This window comes from Passer domesticus, chromosome W (genome assembly GCF_036417665.1).
Source record: "Passer domesticus isolate bPasDom1 chromosome W, bPasDom1.hap1, whole genome shotgun sequence".
NCBI classification, from domain to species: domain Eukaryota; kingdom Metazoa; phylum Chordata; class Aves; order Passeriformes; family Passeridae; genus Passer; species Passer domesticus.
Genome location: NC_087511.1, coordinates 17,359,257 through 17,384,528, shown reverse-complemented (window position 1 = coordinate 17,384,528; position 25,272 = coordinate 17,359,257). Strand labels below are relative to the sequence as shown.

At 40.5% G+C, this 25,272-nt stretch overlaps 1 protein-coding gene across 5 annotated transcripts in view; it reads right to left on the bottom strand.

Moving 5' to 3' along the window:
* Positions 1 to 25,272, bottom strand: part of LOC135289153 (nipped-B-like protein) — a 171,166-nt gene that overhangs the window by 66,904 nt on the left and 78,990 nt on the right. For 3 of the 5 annotated variants that reach the window (XM_064402560.1, XM_064402562.1, XM_064402561.1), the window contains exon 9: positions 19,709 to 20,341. The exons of 1 other annotated variant lie outside the window; for it this stretch is intronic. In XM_064402560.1, the coding sequence (XP_064258630.1) occupies positions 19,709 to 20,341 (633 nt within the window). Of the gene's footprint in view, positions 1 to 19,708; positions 20,342 to 21,009; positions 21,030 to 25,272 lie in introns of those variants that run through there. One more of the 5 variants, XM_064402564.1, reaches the window with a different exon arrangement.

Sequence of the window (25,272 nt, the reverse complement as noted above, 5' to 3'; positions counted from 1 at the left end):
CCATTCCACTCCCACCAATTAATCCTCCTCCACATGTATGTGCACACAAACAACAAAACCCAGTGAATTTAAAAGCAAGAATAGAACTTCTCTAATACTTTTTAATGTGTTCGTTATCAATCTACCACGTGTCAATTAATCATTAAAAAACATCTTCAAAACATATGAAATCAATTCCTGTACAATTCCCAAGAGAACCATCTAATAAAGAAGCTGCAATAATGGCCAAAAAATATAATTTACAGTTGAAGCAAGTTTTGAGGAATGCTACTATAAAAGATTCTCCTTTTCAGATTAAGCCTGGTTCATTATACATGAACTATGCAAGGATCTGCAATGATTAGGAGACAGAGCTTCTCCCTACTTGATTCAGTTGGGCTTTGCATATATTGTAGCCAGGGAACACATGAACAGTGAACAAAAATTATTAAAATAAGTCCAACACTCCATGCTTCTCTTTAAAACAAGGAGTATACCAAGAGTTGGAGTCTATACCATAGCACATATGAATAAGTGGGGGATCACTACACACTTAAAAGCTTCAGTATTTTCCCCTTGCAACCACAATGCTTTTCATGGATGAAATAAAAAATTCAGTGATAATTTTATGTAGTGTCAAGAACTCGACTCTACAATAATCCTTTCAGTTTATATTAAAAAAAACCATTAAAAGTCGAATACAGAAAAACAGAAAGTGAGCCAAGTACCTACCCTCCTGTAATTTGGTAAATTCACAGAAATGAGAAGCACATGAAAATATATATTAATTTAAAACACAACCTATTTATATTACCATCATGATACTCTAAACTTAATTTCTACCATGAAACTCAAAAGCCCTACCTGCACTAAGGCTTATATTCTCATTTTGTAGTTTGTCAATAAAATATTTTCTCTGTAGTCAGAGAACATAATTTTAAGTCTAAGTAATGACCAAACACAGGTTGAAAATTCTATCAAAATGTCTAGGCCTCAAATACAGTATAAGAAAAATAACTTATTTTGTGCTTAGATTTATGGTGCCTTTTCACCAGATGCCATGAGCCAGCTCTCCTTTTGGGAGCAGGGGAAAAGTAAGGCGGATGCAATCAAGGAAGAAGGAATTAAACTCTTAACAAAAATACCCCCAACCTCTCAAATCAGAAACCAGAATTATAACTATGATTTCTAATTTCCTCTATACTTGTAGAAGATTCTGATTCAGAAGAATTAAAATTTTTAAGGATCATCTCCAAACTTAACATTAGAACACAGTAACAAGTAGTAAGATAGTCAACTCCAGTGATTTAACAGGTTTGTGGGTTTTTTCTGTCATTTTAATTCTCAAATCTATTTGTATATCTCTAACTTCCTAAAACTCCAAAATTATGTATAACATTTAATGTCTGAAAGACAGTAAAGACAAATACAATAAACTCCACACAGAAACAGGTCAACTGCAAATAAGGAGCTTTTCAAAGTAGGAACACTTGCCAACTTTATGATAGACATGTGAACCAAAATAAATTTGATTAATTGAAAGTGCAGCTTTTTAGCATGGTGGTTTTTCCTTTTTCTGTCCAACAACAACAAAAACTGTTGGATTCATATGAGAGCTTATATAGATTAACTTCCTTACACTACTTATTAAAACAAATGTGGGGGTTTTTTTAAACTTTCATACAATGACAAAAAATATTTTTCTCCCTGTGACTAAGAGGGCTTTGACCTGACTGAGCTTCATAGCAGTTCTTAGGAATGACCATGAAGTAGAAGCTTCCAAACTGAGAGGTTTCAAATTTGATTTTTTTTTTTTAAACATATATATTAATATACATACATATACACACATCACTACCTTATTTCTCAATTAAAATTGTTGAAATTTTGAAACACAAATTGAGAAACTTTTTTTTTCTTATGAAAAAGTCAGTCAGCTTTTTCATTTTAATACAGAAAGGTCAGTCACACTGAAAAAGTCCCATAAAGCTCTAACGGTGGATCTAGATTTTAAGACATTACTGTTACCAGTTATCCCTGTCCCTTTAGCTGAGATTATCACCTGTAGCAGAAGGGAACACACATTCACATTTCTACAAGTGTGTTTCATTGTCTAGTGCATCAGATTACAGCACTAGCGAAGACACTAGCATTAACCTAACCAGACTGAACAAGCCAGCTAAGAACCAAGCAAAGGTTTTCTTCTACTACCCCTACTATAGGAGCAAGGCAAATGGTAAGGAGATGTGATGCCTTAAACTGGTGTAGCTAGATCAACGACAACTCACCTTTCAGAGTCCTCATGCTGAGGGCTCTAAGATTAAACAACCAAAACAATTCAAGTATGACAAATTTTCTCTCTTGAACTTCCGTGGGCTCAAAATGTTCACCATCATCCAAAATGTCCAATTACAAGTTGAGAACATATAAATAGATGATTGCATCATAATTTGTCACATTCTCTCTAAATACAGAGCTCATTTGATGCACCTTCTTTGCTTCTCTTGACAACTCGGTAATGATGTTTAATAAGTTATAACCACAACCTGTTGATATCTTATCTGAGAAGAAAGGGGTGCCTTCAATGTTTTCTTTTACTAAATGTCAAGGTGATTGAAGATGGAGTTACAGATTATTCACAGATTTCTTGATATTTCCAGTGCGTCCTGAGGGTGGTCCTCAGAACTAGACTTAATAATGACAGTTTTGCCTCTATGAGGGTTCTGGACCTAGGACAAAAAAGCTCACCCAAGTATATAAAAAGAAGCAAGTTTGCAGACAACACAAAACTAGGAGGACTTACTGACTCCCTTGAAGGCAGAGAGGCCCTGCAGAGAGACCCAGACAAATGAAGGGGCTGGGCAATCATGAACCATATGAAGTTCAACAAGGGCAAGTGCTGGATTCTGCACCTGGGATGGGACAACCCCATATGTACAGACAAACTGGGGAATGAGAGGCCTGGAGAGCAGCTGCAGGAACAGACCTGAGAGTCCTGGTTGATGGCCAGTTGAACATGAATCAGCAGTGCCCTGGCAGCCAGGAGGGCCAACCATGTCCTCGAGTACATCAGGCACAGCACCACGAGCCAGTCGAGGGAGGTGATTGTCCTGCCTTGCACTACACTGGTGTGGCCTCACCTTGACTACTGGGGGCAGTTTTGGGCATCACAGTATAAGGAAGACATTATGCTATTGGAGAGTGTCCAAAGGCAGGCACAAGGATGGTGAAGGGCCTGAGGGGAAGCTATATGAGGAGCATCTGAGGTCACTTGGCTCGTTCAGCCTGGAGAAGAAGAGATTGAAGGAAAACCTCACCAGGGTCTGCAGCTTCCTCCCAAGGGGCAGCAGAGATGCAGGCACTGAATTCTGCTCTCTGGTGACCAATGACAGGACCCAAGGGACCAGCTGGAACTGTGTATGGGGAGGTTTAGGTTGGATATCAGGAAAAGGTTCTTCACACAGAGGGTGGTCAGGCACTGAACAGGTTTCCTAGGGAAGTGGTTACGACCCCAAGGCTGCCAGAGCTCAAGAAGCATTTAGACAACACTCTCAGGAAATGGGTGGAATTTATGGGGTGTCCTGTGCAGGGCCAGGAGTTGGACTTGACGATTCTTGTGGGTCCCTTCCAGCTCAGGATATTCTATGAAAATATAGGTTGAACTAGTACATTAAAGGTAGGATGAGTACATAGTACCACTATCTTCACTGAGCATAATGGAAAAACTCCACTGAATGGGCACAAATACTTTAGTGTTTGCCATCATAGCTGCAGAAATATGAAAGGTGAAAAACACCATTGGGCTTTATCAAATTCTGAACTCACTTTGAACTATATGAGAATAATCAATAGAGTATCAGAGAAGTGAGGAGAGTAATTAACCTCTGAAAACAGATGTCTTGAAGTTTTCTCTTTTACAACCAAGTATATGCAAGTTTGCATAAATCTGTCTTGTTAAGGCATGAGTCCCAAGACTCCATAGGGTCTTAATGAACAGATGAACTTAGGAACTTTACAATATCCATTCAAATGTTGTTCATAATCTTCAAGATGTCAGTATCCAAGCTTCGTCCACTTCATTCCGCAGATGACAGAATTTATTATCAGGATCTAGGAGTTTGCAAAAATATCAGACTAACATTTTTCTTTCAAATCTTGCAGACCGAGGTTCAGAGCTTGCCACAGTTCTGAACAGGTAGGCTCTCACTCTTGAGACCAATTAAGTGTGATCAGGATCTTTTTGCTTCACTCTTTACAGCAATTTTTGTAATGGAAGGAATATGTAGTAAGCCACATAAGAGCTTTCTGATTATATTATAGGTTAGGTACCCAAGTTTGTTGTTCTCAGATTCTTTTCTTTTTAAAAATATTATTCACTCCTCCCCCTTCCCTGCCTCCCAAGAACACAGATACAACAAAAATGTATTTACATTTTGTTCAATTACTTCAACAAATTTATGACTGTTCAGAGTACAATCTGATCCCAGTTGTTCTCCTATGGGTGCATTGGTTTGTCTTGGCAAATTTGCATGGACATTCTCTTTACATAGCAACATGCTCACCAAAAGGCAGTAACTTGGTACTCGGAGCAAGAAGATAAACTATCTAATTGTAAAAACTAGCAGAGATGTTCTGTCAAATTAAATGGGTCACTGTGGTGCAAGAAACAAAATATTACAGGAACCACAAGTTTGAAATGGATTTCCAAGCAGTTGTGTCTCACCTGTCCTGTTATGAACAGTATTCCTGGAGACAGGTTGTGGCCTTCATCTTTGGAAATATCTGCATGTCAAAACAATGAGTACTTTCAGATTTAGAAATTAATTACTGCAGAACCTCTGTGCAAAAACACAGTGCACTGGAATAACCACAGATACCTTTGAATATATTTCTGATGAAACTGCAAGTCAATTGTGATTTGCAGCATATCCATGCTGAAAATGGATATACTTGGAAGCTGAGCAAGTATTAGGGACAGTAGCTGGATGAAGGGAGCTGTAATAAAGAAGTATCTGCATTCTTCTATTTAATCTGAAATCTTTCCAAAGCAGCAGCCAGAACACCACTAGTGCTGAAGTCTTCGATGTTACTGCTTTCTTGCAAACACGATGATTGTCTTAAGTCTCAGATTAAACTTTTTCAACAAATTAGTATAATAGAATGATAGCATAAATCCCTCTAGAACTGGATGTCCTAGCAGATGGAAATGGGTGTTGTGTAAATACTTGTGAAAAGGTAACAAGGCTAAATAAGAACCACATGCATGGTTGCTGAGATTTGTTGTAGCAGAATGGTAACACTCTGTTCTATTAACATTGTTTGGTAAACTTTAAAATCCAGAGATTTCTGATTTCTCTTGAAGACACAACATATAAATTACCACTTCCCCATTTACACCTCCTAAGCAATTTAGTTAGAGACTTCATATCCAAGATGGATAAATGTGACTGTACTCCTCTTCAGAACCACAAAGATAGATCCTCCAAAGCTGAATTCTGTGTGAAGCATTTTGATGACTCCAGTAAAAATTTCTGCATAACAACTAAGTGGAATATTTTAAAGCTCTAACACTCTTCAGAGATTATTGGGATATGCCTCCACTCATTTAAAATACCACTTATTTGCATTATTTAAATCAGCAGTGAATAAATTTATCCCAAATATACCAGTCCTAAGCAGTTATCACTTATTGTCAAACCTTCAATTTTTGAACATCAAAGACAAGTCATCCAGAGGCCAATTATGAGCTTATCTTATTTAAGCTAACAGTCAAGACTAGGAATTTTTAACAAATAACATATAACCATATGCCTAAATAAAAAATCTGTGTTTACTGGGGCCTGCACTCTCCTGCCAGAGGAACAGAGAAAAATGCATTGGCAATATCAATAGTGGCATACCACTTTGGTGCCTTGGGACTCCAGCTCGTACTGGAGCTCCAACATGTCTGGCGCAGCAGTGCTCAATGGTGGACTCACTTAATTCAAGGCACGATAGTCCACAGTCAATCCCCATTCTCTTTCAGATTGGTGCACAGGCCAAATGGGACTGTTGAAGGGTGAGTGAGTTTTGCTGACCACCCCTTGGCTCTCCAACTCACGAACCATCTTCCGCCCAGGGGAGGAATGAAGCATTCCTACCTGGATATAATCTGAGATTTTGGAACACCACAGGCAGCCTTACCTACTGGATTCCCAGAACACAGGAGCTACAGAACCACCACTGGACCTTCAGAAGACCAGACCCTTCTACAGGATCACCGCTTCAACAGAACCACATCTATCACTTCAACAGGACTGCAGCCACCATTTAATTAGACTGCTACCACCACCCTGGCCAAAAGGGTGTCAGGTTGTATCCTGACTCTGACAGTTTAAGCCAGTGTTTTCTGCTTTTATCTTAATTTTTCTATTATAGTTCTGACTTAGAGTCTCCCACTGGTTTGTTTTCAAACTAACACATATTTTGGCGCCCAATGTGTGGCGGTCCAGAGAGAAGTCAGAATTAAAATTTTGTATTAACAGAAACCTTATCACCATGATGCTCAACATGTTTACATCGGTATTGTACCTTGCTCTCTATATTTTCCCATACATAGGGTACTATTTGCCAGCTGTGACGCTCCATTTGAGACCAGGGAATGGTACGAAAATTGCTTTATTGGTTTATTATGCCTATTGCATGATAACCTCCAAGGCAATGAACATCATCCGGAATATATACTCAATTTTGTTTGCCTGTCCTAGTCTGGGCTGCTATGTCTGGGGCCTCCTCAACAATTGCACCCATCCCCCAAGGGGGAAGAGTAGAGAATGTTTTTTTCCAGCTTTTCAGGCCAGACACAGCACTCTTTGAAAATATTGAGTTCCTTCTGGATATCAAGGATGTCATAATCTTGGTGTTAGTTTTGCTTTGTCTTCTCTTTATGGCCTGCACTGTGTACACCATGCTCGATGTCAGGACAGTGCTTGGTATGGTACATCTTCAGGAAGAGGAGGAGAAAAGAAGCAAAGCAATAGGCACCATGTCCATGTGAACCATCACTAAGCCAGAAGGACAGCCCAAGCCAGTAGCAGTTGTTCCCATGCAGAAAAAGAAATCAAAGAGAGTAAATCAGTCCGCATAGTGACTGATGAAGAAGCAACTGGACCTTTGCACCCAACAGAGGAAATAGAACTGGAAATCAACACTTGGTCTCTGTCCCTGGATGAGCTGTGCGACCTGTGGAAGGAGTTCGTCTGCCCAGCAAACGAATCCATCCAGACCTGGCTGCTCCACATCTGGGACGCCACAGCTAATGACACCATTCTGGATGGAAGTGAGACCAGGCAACTGGGATCCCTATCCTGGGATGTGGTCATTGACCAGGGGATTTGGAGAACCCAGGACACTCTCAGTCTCTGGCAGCGACTGCTGGCAAGTGTAAGGGACAGATACCTTTGTAAAGAAGACCTCCAGGTGCACCAAAGAAAATAGAGCACAATGGAACAAGGTATCCTATGCCTAAGGGAATTAGCTGTGCTGGAGATAATTTTTTCGGAAGATGAGAGATTCCCTAAGAGCCCAGATGGTGTCCAGTGCACATCACAAATGTAGTTGAGATTTGTGCAGCTTGGACCAGAGATAGAGTCCTGTTACATAGCAATGCTGCAATGGAGGGAAGGAGAGGACAAGGTGGGCGCATTGGTCAACAAACAGAATTCACAAGGACACTGTTACTGCCCTGTTATGCACCCATGTCTCGTCCATGGAAACAAAGCTGGCTGAGCAAGTCTGGAGCTTGATTGAAGAGGGCCATCAGAAACCAAGAAACAAACATAAGGAAGGAATTTACCACATCTCGCCAGAACCAACAAGAGTCTCTGCCATTAGGAGCCGGCGTCCCCCAGCCGAGGAGAGAGGATACACTCCACAAGGTAACCTCTGGTTTTTCCTTCAGGAGCATGGAGAAGACATGAGGAAGTGGGATAGAAAACCCACTGTTGGAATGTTGGAGGACACAAGACAGATTATGAACTTTGGACCTGGTTAACATAAGAGATTCGATAACAGGATGCCTTGGCAAAAGCAAACGGAACTTTAAAAATTAGACCTAGATTGCAAGAAGAATAAATCAAACGGGTTTACCGGAAAAAGAAAATCCCATTAAACTCTGCAAGCAAGAGATGTTGTTATATGCATAAGTTTGTGTATGTGATTTTAACCTAATCATTTTAGTACACACTACTAGTCTCCCTGAAATAGTATATAAGCATTTGTATCCTACAATAAAATCAGATTCTGATCACTGAATCAGCTTTCCCTGTCTCTCTCCATCGCCGACAACCCACCTCCTCCTTAGCAACCTGAGTACATAAACTGAAAAGAGAAACATCTACCACAGGAAGCTCATCTAGCATCAATGCTGCTCCGGTCTCACGTGGAGAGAACTCCAGATGGTATAGGAACAATAATATGACCCATTCTCTTGAAGGGACCTCAGGAACATATTTACAGAACAGCAATATGTACCATGACCAGGATTAGAGGGGCCCTGCCTCTAACCAGGTAGAAGAAAGGGACAATCAGATATTTTGGACTGTGTGTATCTGATGACCTGGCATGTCTGACCCACAAAGATATATGGCTTTGGTTGACACTGGCGCTCAATGTACCCTGATACCATCAAGGTATGTGGGAGCAGGATCCATTTCTATTTCTGGGTGACAGGAGGATCCCAGCAGCTGACTGTATTGGAGGCCAAAGTGAGTTTAACTGGAAACGAGTGACAGAAACACCCCATCATGACTGGCCCAGAGGCCCCATGCATCCCCAGCATAGACTCTCTCAGGAGTGGGCATTTCAAAGACCCAAAAGGAAATCATTGGGCTTTTGGGATAGCTGGTCTAGAGACAGAAGAAATCAGACAACTGAATATCCTGCCTGGTCTCTCAGATAATCTCTGCTGTGGGATTGCTGAAAGTGGAAGAACAACAGGTACCAACCACCACAGCAACAATGCACTGTCGGCAATATCACACTGACAGAGACTCTGTGATTCCCATCCATAAGATGATTAATGAACTGGAGATCCAAGGGGTGGTCAGCAAGGCTCATTCACCCTTTAACAGCCCTATATGGCCAGGGTGTAAGTCCAATAGAGAATGGAGACTGATGGTAGATTACCATGGTCTGAATGAAGTCACACCACCATTAAGTGCTGCTGTGACAGACATGCTGGAACTTCAGTACAAGCTGGAGTCCAAGGCAGCAAAGTGGTATGTAACCATTGATATTGCTAATGCCTTTTTCTCCATTCCTTTGGCAGCAGAGTGCAGGGCCTAGTTTGCCTTCAGCTGGAGGGGCGTGCAGTACACCTGGAACTGGCTGCCCCAGGGGTGGAAGCACAGTCCTACCATCTGCTATGGACTGATTCAGACTGCACTGGAAAAGGGCAAGGCTCTGAAACACCTACAGAATATAGATGGCAAAATCATATGGGGGAACATAGCAGGAGAAGTCTTCGAGAAAGAAGAGATTGTCCAAATTCTGCTGAAAGCTTGTTTTGCCATTAGGCAAAGTAAGGTTAAGGGACCTGCTCAAGAAATTCAGTTTCTAGGAGTCACGTGGCAAGATGAACATTGCCAGATCCCGACAGAGGTAATCAACAAAATCACCGCTGTGTCCCCACCTACCAACAAGAAAAAAACTCAGACTTTTCTAGGAGCCATGGGCTTTCGGAGGATACATATCTCGGAGTACAGCATGACTGTAAACCCTCTTTATCTTGGGACTGTCTTGGGGTGATTTTATGATGATGCCTTGTTCTCTGTCTGCTTTACGCCCAGAAAACAACTGCTGTAGCTTTAAGATGGACCCGGGGGGTGGGGCGGGGAGCCTTGGGCTCCTGCATGGACTCTGCTTAATCTCTCTTTCCAGCATGGTTGGTGGCTACATGGATTGTTAATTCATTACCTTTTCTTGCTGGTTTAATTTTTGCCAATGTAGGCAAGAAGCTTCTGGGTTTTTTGATTTTTTTTTTTTTTCTTCCCCTGGTCTGGAAGCTTTTCACTGGCAAATCTTTTCGGCAGGTTTTTTTTTTTGTTGTTTTTTTTTTCTCTCCGGCCGGGGAGCCTGTGGGGCCGCTCTGGCCAGTCCAAACCCTGGAAAGACTGAGCCAGTGAAAGAAGGGACACTCAACTCCACCAACTTCACTGGCTGTGAGAAGACCCATGCCAGAAATCCAACAGGTTCGCAGCTGCTGCATCAACTCTGTTCTCCTCCCCTCACAAAGATGGGCGGTTGCCATCTTTGTCTCTCAGCCACGTGGCAAGTTGGGGGTGGGGTGTAAGGTTCAATTTTCTTTTTTTCCTGTGCTTTGTGGGTATCTTGCTTTGTTAATAAACAGTTTTCCTTTTTTTTTTTCACTTTCATCCCCTCGTATCCATTTAGCTCACTGGCAGAAGAAAAGGGAGTTATTGAAGCCCTCTCTCTAGAGAAAACCACTAATTTTGGAGCATTCTTCTCCTAGAATTTGTCTCCAAACCAAGACAGTGACACAAAAGAGAAATGATTTCCAGTGGGGCCCTGAACAACAACAAGCATTCAAACAAATTAAGCAGGAGATTGCCCATGCAGTAGCCCTTGGGTCAGTCAGAACAGGGCAGGATGTGAAGAATGTGCTCTACACTATGGTCGGGAAAAATGGTCCTTCCTGGAGCCTCTGACAGAAGGGACCTGGAGAGACTCAAAGATGATTGCTTAGGCTCTGAAGTCAGGGATACAAAGGATCTGAGGCCAGCTATACCCCAACCCAGAAAGAGATTCTTGCAGCTTATGAAGAGATTCGAGCTGCCTCAGAAGTAACTGTCACCAAAGCACAGCTGCTTCTGGCACCCCAACTACCAGTGCTGGGTTGGATGTTCAAAGGAAAGGTTCCTGCCACTGACTCCACATAAAGCAAGTGGATTGCGCTGATCACACAGCAAGGCCAGATGGGACATCTTAATCATCCTGTGATTCTGGAAATCATAACAAAGTGGCCCAAAGGTGAGACTTTTGGATTATCTTCTGAAGAGGAGGAACAAGTGACACGTGCTGAGGAAACCCCACCATATAATGAGCTACTGGAGACTGAAAGACGATACACCCTCTTCACTAATGGTTCCTGACGAATTGTAGGTGCTAACTGGAAATGGAAAGCTGCAGTATGGAGCCCCACACAACAAGTTGCACAAGCTACTGAGGGACAAGGTGGATCGAGTCAGGTTGCAGAGCTTAAAGCCCTCCAGCTGGCTTTGGATATTGACAAACAAGAGAAGTGGCCGAGGCTCTATCTCTACACCGACTCATGGATAGTAGCTAATGCTCTGTGGGGATGGCTGCATCGCTGGAAAAAGGCCAACTGGCAGCACAGAGGGAAACCCATCTGGGCCACTGAGATTTGGCAAGACATCGCCGCTTGAGTAGAGAGGCTGACTGTGAAGGTTCGACACGTGGATGCACACCTACCTAAGAGTCGGGCTAATGAAGAGCATTGTAACAATAAGCAAGTGGATCGAGCTGCCAAGGTGAAAGTATCACAGGTGCATCTGGACTGGCAGCACAAGGGAGAATTATTTCTAGCTCATTGGGCCCATGATGCCTCTGGTCATCAGGGGAGAGATGCAACATACCCATGGGCTCGTGACTGATGGGTGGACTTAACTACTGACAGTATCTCACAGGTCATCCACGGCTGTGAGACATGTGCTACAGTCAAACAGGCCAAGTGAGTGAAGCCTCTGTGGTACGGTGGACGATAGTCAAAGTATAGGTATGGAGAAGCATGGCAAATTGACTACATCACACTTCCCCAGATGTGCCAATGCAAGCGCTATGTGCTGACCATAGTGGAAGCCACTACAGGATGGTTGGAGACCTACCCTGTGCCTCATGCTACTGCCCGGAACACCATCTTGGGTCGGGAAAAGTAAGCCTGGTAGAGACATGGCACCCCTGAGAGAAGCAAGTTGGACAATGAGACCCATTTCAAGAACAACCTTATAAACACCTGGGCCAGAGAGCATGGTACTGAATGGATATACCATATCCCTTATGCACCAGCTGCCGGGAAAGTTGAACAGTGCAACAGACTACTAAAGACCACTCTAAAGGCACTTGGTGGGGGGACCTTCAAAAATTGGGAAGTGAATTTAGCAAAAGCCACCGGGATAGTCAACAAACGAGGCTCCATCAATCCAGCTGGTCCTGCCCAGTCTGAACCATTGCACACAGTGGATAGAGATAAAGTCCCTGTGGTACACATAAGAAGTATTTTAAAAATGACTGTTTAGATTAGTCCCACCACAGGCAAAGGCAAACCCATCCATGGAAGTGTTTTTGTTCAAGGACCTGGTTACACTTGGTGGGTAATACAGAAAGATGGAGAAACCTGATGTGTATCACAAGGAGACCTAATTTTAAGTGAGAGCTGTGTGTAAAGTTTTATTGTATATATAATTTGAGTTTAAAGAGAGTATTGATTTGGGTATGATGTAGATGGTAATAGAATAAGGGGTGGATAATGTCTTAGGTTACAATGTAAGATGCAACCAAAAGTATGTATGTATTCTATCACCATTTTCATAAGCTGTTAAAAACAGGTGGGGCAGTGTTCTTATCTCTTCCATGACTCAACCCTGCTAACTCCTTCCAGGGGATATCTTCTCTTAATGGGCCATCAAGTCTCATTGCATGACTCAAAATTACATCAACCCATTGTGAGAAGCACTGTCCAGGGGAGGAACCAAGCATTCCTACCTGGATATAATCTGAGATTTTGGAACACCACAGGCAGCCAGTAATCTCCCTTCCAGATGTTGATTTTATTCTGACATAATACCTTGCATTCAGAAGTATTTTCGATTAACTAGATCCAGTAACATTTATATAGGATGATAATGAAAAGAAGTCTGTGTCATCATCTTAGGTTGATGTTGGAGCGAACTTAGTGATTATGAGCTACAAAAATGCTGGGCTTAAACTGTTAATAAAGAACAGTATGTATAATTAACAAAGCTTATCAAAATTTCAATCCATTATAGAGAAGTGACTGTCCCAGAACAAAATAAAGTCATTACTAGGTAAGTAATATTATAAATCCTTCCATCCATTTAACAGGTACAATCAAGGGCATACGCTACATGTATATTATGCTTAATTATTTTCTTAGTTCATGCTATAAATAAAAATAAAATACACTTCTTACTAAACTGAGTTTTAGTTATTTTCTACACCTCCTTACAAGAGCAGGCTTTTGCACTACCCTACTTAAAGCACAACCTGGATAAATGTGGAAATATGCTTTCATGTTACACAAGAGCACCAAAGGAAAGTAAACACCATTGAAAATACACCTTCTCTTTTCAAAAAAAAGTGCTTTTCAGTATTATATTCTTAAAAAATATAAAAGAAAGCAATTTTCCCTAGATAGTTGGAATCACTGCAATACTTCATTGCAATTTCTCTAGATGAAAGAGAAACTTCTCTTTACTTTTCTTAAAACACATCTGAACATAAAAAAAACGCCTTTCATCTATAGGAACTGGATTTTGCAAATCTGCTTTTTCTTGGGAAAGCTACATTGGGTGCCAGTTTCATCTATCACATAACACTACAAAATGCAGACCTAATGAAAGTTTGTATACACAAAACACATGGTACCCAATTGTCACACCATCCTACTACACAGAGACATAATAATTTGTATTTTACACTGTCTCATTTCATGTTCTGGTATTAAATGTAATCTTTAGCAAGATTACTAGACAAATGACTACACTCCTATCTCTATTTTAAAGTAAATAACCCCCTATAACATATTTTTGAAAATGAATGGTAATATACTGGCTATAATTACATATTCTGTCACTTCATTAATTTGCTACATAAAACTAAATGTAAACAAACTTAATTCTTGATAGTGTTCTTCTATCTCTTTTTTGTGGGGTGATGGGTAATGGGGAGAAAGGGAAAGGAGCTGAATAAGAACTTTAAAGGTAAGAGAAAAAGTTTACTTACCTATAATGTAGTTTTGAGTTTTGCTCCGGCAGATTCACACTCTTGGGATGGGTGTGTCTGCTGCTATAGGCTTGGAATGAACTAAAAAAAGAAGGGCCCACAGCAGGCATCCAAATGCCCCCTAAGTGATCCAATTATTGGAAATAAAATTATTACAGCTTCACTTCTCCCGAATTCAAGGAATCTACATTAAGTTCCCAAAGTAGGTAAAATGGATCCTCAAAGGTAAAATATATAGGGGGAAAAAATCCCAAAGAAATTAATAAGTTTGTCTCATTTAAAAAATGCTTCTAATCATTTTAAGTTTAAAAAAATATATATTAGCCTCACAATTAAACAGTGAGGAATGATTTAATGATTTTTTCTTGCAAACACCAGAAAACAGTGCCTTTTACAAGTAAAAGTAGAACTACTAAATCTGCTAAGATAGCTGCATCATATAAAGGGTCTTTGAAGTAGCCTAAAATCTAACAATGAACACACTATACCATGTATGGAAGAGCTCAAATTACAATTTAGCAAATCCAAATAAAAAACTAAAACAATTTGAAAAAGAGTCTCTGAAAAAGAGATGGATTGCTTTCTGTTTTTTCAAGTAATTTTCAATATCATCTTCCCTTTTCCTCTTTCTAAAGACTCAGAGCTCCTTTTAACATGAATATCTTAAATATTTTTGATTCACAGTATTTGGGAGTTTTAGAAAAGCATGAAAGATCTTGAGGTAGAAACCTTGAACCTAAGGTAATTAATTAAGTAATAGATCTAAATCTTAATTAACAAGAACATAATGTAATGTTCTGGAAAAGGTTTAGACTGAACGTGACTGACTAGTTTTGAATTACTTTACTATAAACAAAAATGTGACTACTGACAGTGATTAGAAGAAAGTGTGCATGAAGCTTCATTATTTCTAATTTCTTCAGAAAGGTATTGTTAAGATAACTTTACTGTCTGACCATTCAGGAGCCACTCTCACACCACTAGAGACTGTCACTGCTGGGACTGAAGTCTCTTCATAGCAGGCAACTCCAGTTAACCAACGGGTGCCCCATTTGACTCCCTACCACAACACACTCAGAGTCAGACAAGTTTCCCTCACTGGCCCAGCCTCAGGCTTCCCACAGCAGAGTCCCAGACACCTGGCTCCTTTGAGTAATTGAATCATGTTGCAGTGATATCATAACAGCTCAAGCTGGAGCCTCTGGGAAGGGACCCCAACAAAAGAATCCCTGGACTTTGGTACCCCCACAGTCTGTGCCCCGATAGTTTGGGGTCTTCCTGCTGAGTCATCTGCTCCTGCTGTCTCTGAGTGGCTGGTCACCAGGCTGGTTCTGCAGGTCCTCATACCCTTTGTTAGGTAAAGGGTTGGCACCAGTTCACGGCTCGTTACCCGGGGCTTCAGTCATTTCCCACCACCCAGAGCACAATCTGCATCTCCCACTGCAGCTGCACACCGAGCCATCAGCAGTAGTGGCATTCCTCAACAGTATCCTCATTTACCTAGGCAGAAGATGGTTTACTTCTTGTCGACTTGTGGAAAAAGATAATCCCTTTCTGTATTAATCCTTCTGAATTGCTTTTTTAAAACTCACACTGAGTCTTGATAAACAATAGAAGGATCTGTGATATTACACATCCTTTCAAAAAAGAAGACCTAGCATTGATTAAGAACTTGTATCTGATGACGGTATAGAGGCCACTGAAAGGGGAGGCAATGGGAATTGAAAACCTGAGACTTATCATGTTTCATGGACTCATTTGTTTCGAAGCTATTAAACATAATAGATGCATTAGACTGTAACTTTCTGAGCCTTAATCTCCAAACTCTTCAATCATTCCTTTAATTAACAGACACAGACAAATTACTTGCAGGATTAACCAATACAGAGATACTTCCTTGATGGAAAAAGCAGGAAGAGGTGGATTCTTGTCCTTCCACACAGAGGACAAGGACAAAACCAAATTTTCAAATTTTACACCCCTCTATAATGATGAAAAGACCATATAATCCACTTAATCCAAAATCCAAATAGATCAAAGGGATAAAATAAAAACAGAGTTCTGAAAAGCACTCAGATATGGAGGCAAAAGGTCTGTATTCTAAAATCTCTCCTTATGCATATCTGATAGATGTTAGATCAAATCTGAGAGATTTTGCATTAGTGATTTTTGTACTAAGAATTCCTTTTTCAGAAACCAAAGGCATAATAACAATAAGGTTCCAGAAAAATACATTGTTTTTCAAATAAGTCAGCACTTTTGAAAAGCCCTGTATTAGTTTCACCTAAGGGGACTGCCTCCCTACTTTGAGAGACTTTGGTGGGAAGTAAATATTTTAACAGTTTTGTTACAATCAGGAATTTATTACAGAAAGTACTATAATTTCCAAAGGACTGCAATCTCCATTTCCCACCTCTACCAAACATTATTAAGGCATCTCAGCATTAAAAAAACCCCAAAACCTTAGCATTGCCTTAGGCAAGTGTAATAGTTGTATAAATTTTAGCAAGAACCTCCCAAAAAATATCTCTGCCTCTCCTCTGGAATAAACAGTTCCACCACACTAATGATTCCCAACCTCAGAAAGAACATGTCATATCCATGCAAAGTCTTACTGTTAAAAAAGAAGCATCTGAAAACCTCTGATGAAGCATAGTACTGTAGAGATTTCATGTCAGCCATACGAGGAGCAGCTACGGTCACTTGGCTTGTTCAGCCTGGAGAAGAGGAGACTGAGGTCAGACCTCATCACTGTCTACAACTTCCTCACAAGGGGAAGAGGAGGGACAGGCACTGATCTCTTCTCCGGTGATCAGTGACAGAACCTGAGGGAACAGCTGGAGGTATATCAGGGAAGGTTTAGGTTGGATATCAGGAAAAAGTTCTTCACACAGAGGGTGGTTGGGCACTGGAACAGGTTCCCCAGGGAAGTGGTGATGGTGCCAAGACTGACAGAGTTCAAGAAGCCTTTGGACAATGCTCTCAGGCACATGGTGGGATTGTTGGGGTGTCTTGTGTGAGGCCAGGATTTGGACTCAATGATCCTTGTGGGTCCCTGCCAACTTGGGATATTCTATGGTTCTACAGTTCTAAAAACAATGACACAAGAGATCACTAATCTTCTATCAAAACTTGTGAGTACAATTCCACTCAAAGTAATTTATGGAAGACAACAACACATGCCTACGCAGAAAGTGTAGTGTGACCGTAATATGTATTCCCATGCCTCAATTACAAAAGCAGCAATGCTTTCAAAAGCATATGCTTTCATGCAGATTTTACCATGTGCTAGCACCTAGAGTAAGATCTTTAGAGGGACACTTGCTACGTACATCATCAGCTATACATTCCTATTCTAATTAGGCTGAATGCATGCTACAAGCATGCTCTCTTCTTGACATAATGTAATCTGAAGTTACAGTAGACATACTAAAATGCACAAATTCCGGGCTTTTACATAAATACAGTAAGCAACTCGACAAAAATGAATGGCATATTTAGGAGTTACTGGATATTTTTCTAACATATTCCCATAGGAACAATAGAATAAGCTTCTTCCTGCAGTCACACCAAACCAAATTGCTATAACTAGAACAATCCCTGAGCATATGAACTTGTAGACATAGTACAAACTTACAAGCAATGGCAAAAGTGTTACCAAAAAATAAGAATCATATTTCTCCAAGGTAAGAATTTTTCAGGAAATCTGTCTCAAGACTGCTAAAAATCCTTTTACTCAATATTATTAATTAATGGCTGAAACTTCAGCAGCTAAAGTGAAAAGAACTGCTGTCTCACATAGGGGCAACTTACTACCAGTGAATAAATGGTGGTCATTTGTCCCAATAGAAGGCAACAACTCTTGCACCTCATTCACAGCAATTGCAGGAACTCAAGAAGAACTGAGACTTGCCAGAGGATACAGGTGGAAGGAAAGCATAAGGTTGGAATCCTTAATTGGTAAGATGGATATTGAAGAGTGGTGAAAGAGTAAGATCACATTCTACCAAAATCACTTCTTTCCCCAAAAGAAACACATCAGTCTGCCCATGGCTATGTAATTACGGTTTACAAACTTCAAAACTCATGTTCAATATCTCCTGAAAGCCAGAACAAAACAGAAAAAGTGTTTTAGCCTCACTCTAAGTGTTTGAAGATTGCTGTGCATAATCAAAAATACAGTGCATTTTTTGAGATGCTCCTCAGCTAAAATGCACTGGAGAATCTACTCAAAGTATGGGGATATAAAAGTAGATTTTTAAATAGTAGAAGACAAATGATAAACTCTCCATAAATAAATGTAAAATTAGTAAAAATAAGCAAAGTAACCAATTTCATTAAATCAAAATTGAAGGCAGTAGAGATTTCTTTTAAGGTGAGCACCCATTGTCTTTGTATATTCACAATGTTTTCTAACAAGACTTGATTTAGTTATCAAATAAGAAATACCTAAAAAGTTAATTCTTTTAAGGAACTGCAACAAGAACATTTACACACACACACAAACACCCTCTATCTTCAGGCATCTTTAAAAATAGAAAAAAATTATCTTTGAATAGGGAGAAAACTTATTCATTCTCTGATGGTTAATCATCCAAACCATATGTAAATTGCCTCCATGCAAGTACATCCAAAATAGACTATTTTTACCTATGAACTTTTAGAATCAGAATTTATGCTGTTTTCCACTCGACAAATTTTTATTTGGAGTATCTAACAAATTAGCATTATACTACAAGATAATTTTTTTAGAAGTAGTTAAACAGAAAGCAGAGCAAGCTTCTGAAAAATACTTATGCTAACCTATCACTATTTACTTTAAAAACCACATCTTCAAGATTTACATGTGGGTTTGCATCCACTTTTGATATTTCTGAAGGCTAAGACCTTCAAACCAGCTACCAACCAAAAAAAAAGGAAAAAAAAGTTTTAAAAAAAACAACCAAAAACAAAAGGAAAAAATCAAAGAGGATAGAGTGAATGTAATCAGTTAAGACAACCAGTACAGCTACTGAAGTGAAGAGCAAACATTTCACAGGCTTATCTGGTTCTGTGCTAGAGATCATATAGATATATGGTAGATCTCTAAAACTTGGAAAGCCTACATAATAATGAATATCCAGTTGAACAAACATTGGAGACAATATCGTAGTATATATTACCCAATCATTACAGTGCCTTTAAAAGAATAGATATGATTTTAGTCTAACACCTCCTTCTCATAAGGTTCAAATTGGGATATGAATAGGAACAGCATAAAAGAGCTTCCCTTTATTTTCTTAAATTAGTTACTTTTCTTAAATAGTTAACACTTCAACCACCAAAATTTATCACAAATTTTAAATTATGGTACTGATAAAATTTTAGAAACTACAAACAACATCAATTGTATTTCACTCAGTCTCATGGTTCAAAATAAGGGTAGCTTAAAAAGAATGTTGAAACACAAGAACTTCCCTTTCCATCCATTAAGATCCCAAATAAAGAATGCTAAATATTTTAAAAATGTATATATGAGAGATTACAATTCATTGTTTTAAGGGGAATGGTGATGAATGTCATAGAATCACCTACACTGAGTAAACAGAATTGTACTATGTGACAATGACAGGAAAGTTTATATATGGGGTCTATATGCATATATATACTTTTATAATATATAGTATATACACACACACAATCCTTTTACCTTTATCTTGCACTTCTTTTGAAAATCGCTCCCTTTCAATAGCTGATTCACGTTCTATCCGCTCAATTTCAGCCAATGCATCCAATTCTACTTCATCATATGACGTTATAGCTCCTTGTTGCGAAACCTGTTGCTGTGTCTGTACCACAGGAGTTTGAGGCTGTTTTGCAGCAACTGAAGTGTTCTGTTGTAAAACAGGCACTTGTTGTGCCTGAAGGAAAGCTGTCTGTTCATGCTGCAGCAAACACTGAGCAGTGTTTAATGGGCGGTTAACATCCTGTGGAGTAACGGGTGTTTTAGAAGTCTGTCCTGGGTACTGCACATTAAAAGGAATATCACCCTCTGACACACTGCTGTTTTCCAAACCAGAAAGCATATCATCCTGCTGGTCCATATCCGAAGATCTTACACGAGACAGTCTTAATGTAAGCTTAGTGGAGTCCTTGGAAGGAGAGCTAATGATATCATACATTGCAGCTTTTTCAGTCTGGTCTTTTTCATCCTTGCCTAACTTCATTTTCTTTTGTTTCTTTTGCTTTCTTTCTGGAGAATCTAACAATATGTCTGGGGGAACATCTCTAGGTGATGAATAAGGTGGAGGTTGAGATTGTTGGATTAAAGGTTGTCTTGATCCTAGAATAATAATTCAGAAAAACTGAACAGTTATGTTGTTCCATGTTTTTATATAAAAACACACTAAATATAACCTACATAATTTTAATATGTATTTGCACATATATATCCGTGTTCATAAAAAGTCTAAGTGAGATTGGCAGGAAGCACATCATGCCTAGATCAAGATGCAATTCAGATAATTGCAGTACATTTCCTAGGAGTTTTAGCAGTCTGCTGCAGGTAGATAAGGGATCATTTCAGGGAAGATGAAACAAAAAACACCACCACCAAAAAAGACTACATAAAAATTGTACCTGCAGATTTAGAACATCAACTATTAGAAAGTAGTCAATGAAAACACACTGACTACAGAAAAAAGAAGTATCAAAAAGATAAGGTCCAGTAACAAAGACTTAATGTTCAGTACATAGGCATTAGCCACACATTTTTAAGTAACCAAATATATATCTATATATAATCAAAAGATACACAGCCTCCTTAACTTTCAATTTGACAGTTCATTTTCAACTTTTGTTTTTTGAGGGTTCTTATTAATTTTTTGGTAAACTCATTCCAACCTCCCCCACTCATTGCTATCTAAAAACTACGAATTGTCTTAGAATATTCTTCACCTGCTTTATCGCCACTCTTTTTTTCAACATATGAATTTCTATTCCTACACATACCCATTTTAGACTTTGAGTACACGTAGAGAAATTTTTAAAAGAGAACATTCTTTATTGCATCGCAGTTGAGACAGCCATGATACACAAAGTATCATCATTCAAATACAGAAAGCATCAACACCAGAATAACAACCTACCACTTAAGAAGACTGCAAGCATCTACCCGTTTTGTTCTTTAGCCCAACCTTTTATACCCCTCATTGTTCAGGCATTGCACTCTGTGTGCCTTCTGTTCCCTTTTGTGATTGGTCAGTACACCTCAGCACTCCACTTCTCATTACTTTCAATACTGTTCACCTGCTTTTCACAGTTGTAGCCCATTAGCGATGAGGCTCAGCCACAGCCCCATTCCCAATTACCACAAACTGTGTACCTACAAGTCTTCAATTAATCACATGACACTTTTTTGTTCCTCAAATTAAACCAGCTCCCCTTAACTGTTAGCCCAGAAAAAGCTTTGACAAACAGAGAAGCTTTTAAACATGTCTCATTTATAACTGAGCTATAATTTTTGGCTTAAAAAGGAGTACTGGTATAAAAAAAAAAAGCTTATTGCCTGCACCAATAGGGCCAGCCTCCTTTTGTTAACCAATGCAAACATTTCTCCAATCCCATTCATCCACTGAGGAATACTGATCTTCAGAAAGCAGTGACAGATTATTATTAGTCATTCTGTTTTATGTCATCATAGGCCAATACTTCTAACAACACTCAAAAACTAATTGAAATACAAGTCCTCATGTGCTTTATTCAAGATATACCACTAAACAAGAAAGTAGCTTTATTCTGAAGCTCAAATTTCTACTATATATTTTAAGAAATATTAAGAATTGTTAAGCAATGTACTGACCTGTAAATGAAAAGGAGAATGGATACTTCTAGCAAAGCTTCAATTCATATAAAAGGTGTGCCTTTACTGATGACTTCTTTGCATAGACTAGTATGCTTATTTTTTCTCCCTAGTATGTTCTGTGAAAGTCCTATAACTTCTGTATGTAGAGAGCAGGGTATGAAATGGATTTATCTTACCCTTTTTTTTGACCATCACCAACAACTCCATATTATGCCAATTAAATCCACAATTTTGGAAAACCCTGTTTTGTCTCATCCTGATTCCCAAGATCTTTTCACTACTCAATTTCCCCTCTTCAGATTAGATACCACACTGAATCAACAGTACTGAAGACCTGGCTACACCCTATGAAGATCTCTCACTTGCCTTCAACCAGAGATTCCTATTCTTGTGATGTCCCCTCCACACACACACACTTCTAATTACTGTCTCTTTAGACATTAATTTACATAATCTCAGTATACTGTACAGCAGAAACTGTTTGCTACTAATTTTTTTTAAAGGCAATGACTACCACTCTCTGGAAATACAGGCTGCATTTTTGTTTCTACAAATATTAGAGGCAACTCAAAACTTTTTCAAGATCTTATTGACATCTTACTCTTGATTTATCTCCTAAATAAATACTTAGTAAGTTGCAACAATAGAACATTTACTGTTTTTCACAGCTGCGCTTCAAATAAAGGAGACATTTGATTCTCCCTTGTCAAAAACATTTAAGTAAATTTGACAAAATTGTTATTAATTGCATTTATTTGATATTTCTCATGCTGAAAAATAACACTGCATCAACAGATAAGGTGATTCTTTTTATCTTTGGGTAGACTTGAGGAAGTCAGAAGGCATGGTAAGTGGTGACAGCAGGAGCCACAACTTCAGCATATTCACACAGCTCCAGGGAGTGCTGCAAACAGGGTGGGCAAACAGGGTGGGGCGCAGCAGTTTGCACGGCAGGATGTGCAGGAAGGGCTCAGTACCCCTACTAGCTCCAGAGCTCAAGTGGTGGTCAAACGCCATCTCAGGAGGAGCCTGGGTATGGTAACCACTCAGTGGGGACTCAAGCCCTCTGCAGTCGCCAGAAAGGATGTCTCAACACAGACAAAAACATGCAGCCGTCCAAGTCTCAGGTTGCAGGGGGAGCCAGAGCCTGGCACTGTCATTGGACAGCAGTAGAGACAACAGGTGAGGTGTGATAAGGTGGGTGATCTGTTCAGCCTGGTGGTGGAGCTGACAGAGAAGGTAGAAAGGTTAAGAAGTATCAGAGACTGAGAAGGAGTTTGACTGGTGGAACCATGCTCTAGCCTCCCTGAGACAGGAGCAACCACCAGAAAATAAACCAGATCAAGAGGATCCTGTATCTTCCCCTTGCCAGGCTGAAGGCAGTAGATCAAAAGGGGTTAATGGAGGCAAGTCCTTCCTTGGGAAACAAGCCCTTCCTGCCCACCTCACCGTCCCAGATTCCTCTGGACAACAGGAGTGAGGTTCTGGTTGTTGAAGGATGTCACCAGGAAAGTTCCTAGCCTGGTTTGGCCCATAGATTACTACCCATTACTGGTCCTTCACGTTGGTGGCAATAAAGTAGCAACACATAGTCTGAGGGTGATCAAAAGAGACTTTAAGGCCCTGGGATGGTTGGTGACATATTGTGCAACATAGGTAATTTTGTCCTATATCCTTCCAGTTGCAGACAGAGACACTGGAAGAAACAGACAGACTCTGTCTATTAATACATGGTTCCATGGCTGGTGTCACCACCAAAATATTGGTTTCTTTGACAGTAGGGTGGCCTACATGGCACTGGGCTTGCTGGCGTAAGGTGGAATTCACCTCTCAAAGGGGGAAGAGGATTATCAGCCAGGACCTAGCAGGGCTTATTGATAGGACTTCAAACGAGATGTGATGGGGGAAGGGGACATCATCAGGTTTAACAGTGATAAGGTGTGGGACAACATGCCATCCCACTCATACCAGTTTAATGCCAGCAAGAAATGTCCAGAGCCTGGAGACGCATCTCAGGTCAGCAGGAGAGCAGCTGAAGGACAACACCAAGGAATTCCAGGCACTCCAGCCAGTAAGCCAGCTTCATCAAGGGCCCAACTTAAAACGCCTCTATGCAAACACACGCAGCATGGGGAATAAACAGAAAGAATGAGAGACGTGCACACACCTACGATCTTACTGGCATCATGAAAGCATAGTGGGATGACTCCTATGACTGGAGTGCTGGAATGGAAGGATACAGGCTCTTCAGTCTGTATCAGGAAGGACAGACAGGGAAGACAAGGAGGCAGTGTTGCCCTCTATGTCAATGACCACCTAGAATGTACGGAGCTCTGCCCAAAGATGGATGAGGAGCTGACCGAGAGCTTATGGGTCAGGACTGAAGGGAGGACAGGGACAGGTGATTTTATAGTGGGGGTCTGCTACAGGCCACCTCACCAGAAAGATTGAGCCAATGAGGCCCTCTACAGACAGATAGGAGCAGCTTCATATTCACAAGCACTGGTGCTCATGGGAGACTTCAACCACCCTGACATCTGCTGGAGGGACAACACAACAGGGCACAGGCAATCCAGGAGGTTCCAGGAATGTGTTGATGACAACTTCCTCCTCCAAGTGACAGAGGAGCCAACAAGGAGAGGTGCTATGCTGGACCTTGCTCTCGACAACAAGGAGGGGCTGGCGGGGAATGTGAAGCTCGATGGTAGGGTTCAAGATCCTTAGGGCAGCAAGGAGGGCACACAACAAGCTCACTGCCCTGGATTTCAGGAAAGCAGACTTTGGTCTCTTCAGGGAGCGCCTTCATAGAAGTCCATGGTATAAAGCTATGAAGGGACAAGAGGTTCATAAAAGCTGGTTGTTATTCAAGGATCACCTCTTCCAAGCTCTGGAGTGATGCATCCCAATAAAGAGGATGTCGGGCAAAAATGCCAGAAGACACCAGCATGGATGAACAAGGAGCTCCTGGACAAACTCAAACACAAAAAGGAAGCCAACAGAGGGTGGAAACAGGGACAAGTAGCCTGGGAGGAAGACAGAGACAATGAGCATCCAGGGATCAGGTTAGGAGAGCCAAAGCCCTGAGAGAATTAAACCTGCCCAGGGACATCAAGGGCAAGAAGAAAAGCTTCTAAAGGTACATTGGTGATAAAAGGAAGACTACAGAAATATGGGCCCTCTTCAGAAGGAAACAGGAGACCTGCTTACCCAGAATATGTAAAAGGCTGAGGTACTCAATGACTTTTTTGCCTCTGTTTTCACCAGCAAGTTCTCCAGCCACACTGCCTGAGTTGCAAAAGATAAAGGCAGGGACTAGGAGAATGAAGAACTACCCACTGTAGGAGAAGATCAGGTTCAAGACTACCTAAGGAACCTGAAGATGCACAAGTCCATGGGACCTGATGAGACAT